This window comes from Nestor notabilis, unplaced genomic scaffold (genome assembly GCF_000696875.1).
Source record: "Nestor notabilis isolate BGI_N333 unplaced genomic scaffold, ASM69687v1 scaffold20387, whole genome shotgun sequence".
Lineage (NCBI taxonomy): Eukaryota > Metazoa > Chordata > Aves > Psittaciformes > Psittacidae > Nestor > Nestor notabilis.
This window is the reverse complement of record NW_009937273.1, coordinates 18,322-18,889: the sequence shown is the minus strand read 5'-3', so window position 1 is coordinate 18,889 and position 568 is coordinate 18,322. Positions and strand designations below refer to the sequence as shown.

The 568-nt window shown below is 59.5% G+C and overlaps 1 protein-coding gene across 1 annotated transcript in view; it reads left to right on the top strand.

Annotated features, from left to right (window-relative positions):
- The window catches only part of PLEKHA6 (pleckstrin homology domain containing, family A member 6), a gene marked incomplete at its 5' end in the record, with an annotated part of 11,514 nt that overhangs the window by 8,410 nt on the left and 2,536 nt on the right, over positions 1–568 (top strand). Inside the window, one exon of the mRNA XM_010018756.1 lies at positions 10–138. Coding sequence (XP_010017058.1) covers positions 10–138 — 129 coding nt within the window. The remainder of the gene's footprint in view (positions 1–9; positions 139–568) is intronic.

Genomic DNA, 568 nt, shown 5'->3' with positions numbered 1-568 from the left:
GGGGTTCAGCCTGGTGTTTGCTCCGCAGTGGGCATTGTCCCCCCAAGGACCAAGTCTCCAGCCGAGGAGGACGTGGGGACAACAGCTGGAGTGCCACGGAGGAGCAGTGGTGTCATGGCCAACGGGCTCAGCTCCAAGGTAGGGCTCGTGTCCAGGGCTGGGGCTGGGTGGTGGGGTTGGGAGAGCGAAGGGGGGCTCTGTTGCAGTTGAGGTGCCTGTTACTGCAGGTTTAGATGGAGCTGAGGAACAATTCCTTGCCCAGAGGGTGATCAGGCATTGGAAACAGGCTGCCCAGGGCAGGGCTGGAGTCACCGTCCCTGCAAGTGTTCACACCCCGGGTAGACAAGGCCTCAGTGCCAGGGGTCAGTGGTGGCCTTGGCAGTGCTGGGGAATGGTTGGACTTGATGAGGTTAAAGCTCTTTTCCAGCCTGGTTGATTCTATGGTTCCATGTCTCACCATCCACCTCCCTGAGACCCACACACACTATTTCATCACCTTTCCCCTCCCCTGGGCACAGCAGCAGGTTGTGAATAGGGATGTGTGACCATAGGGCTGGGCTTCCCCCCA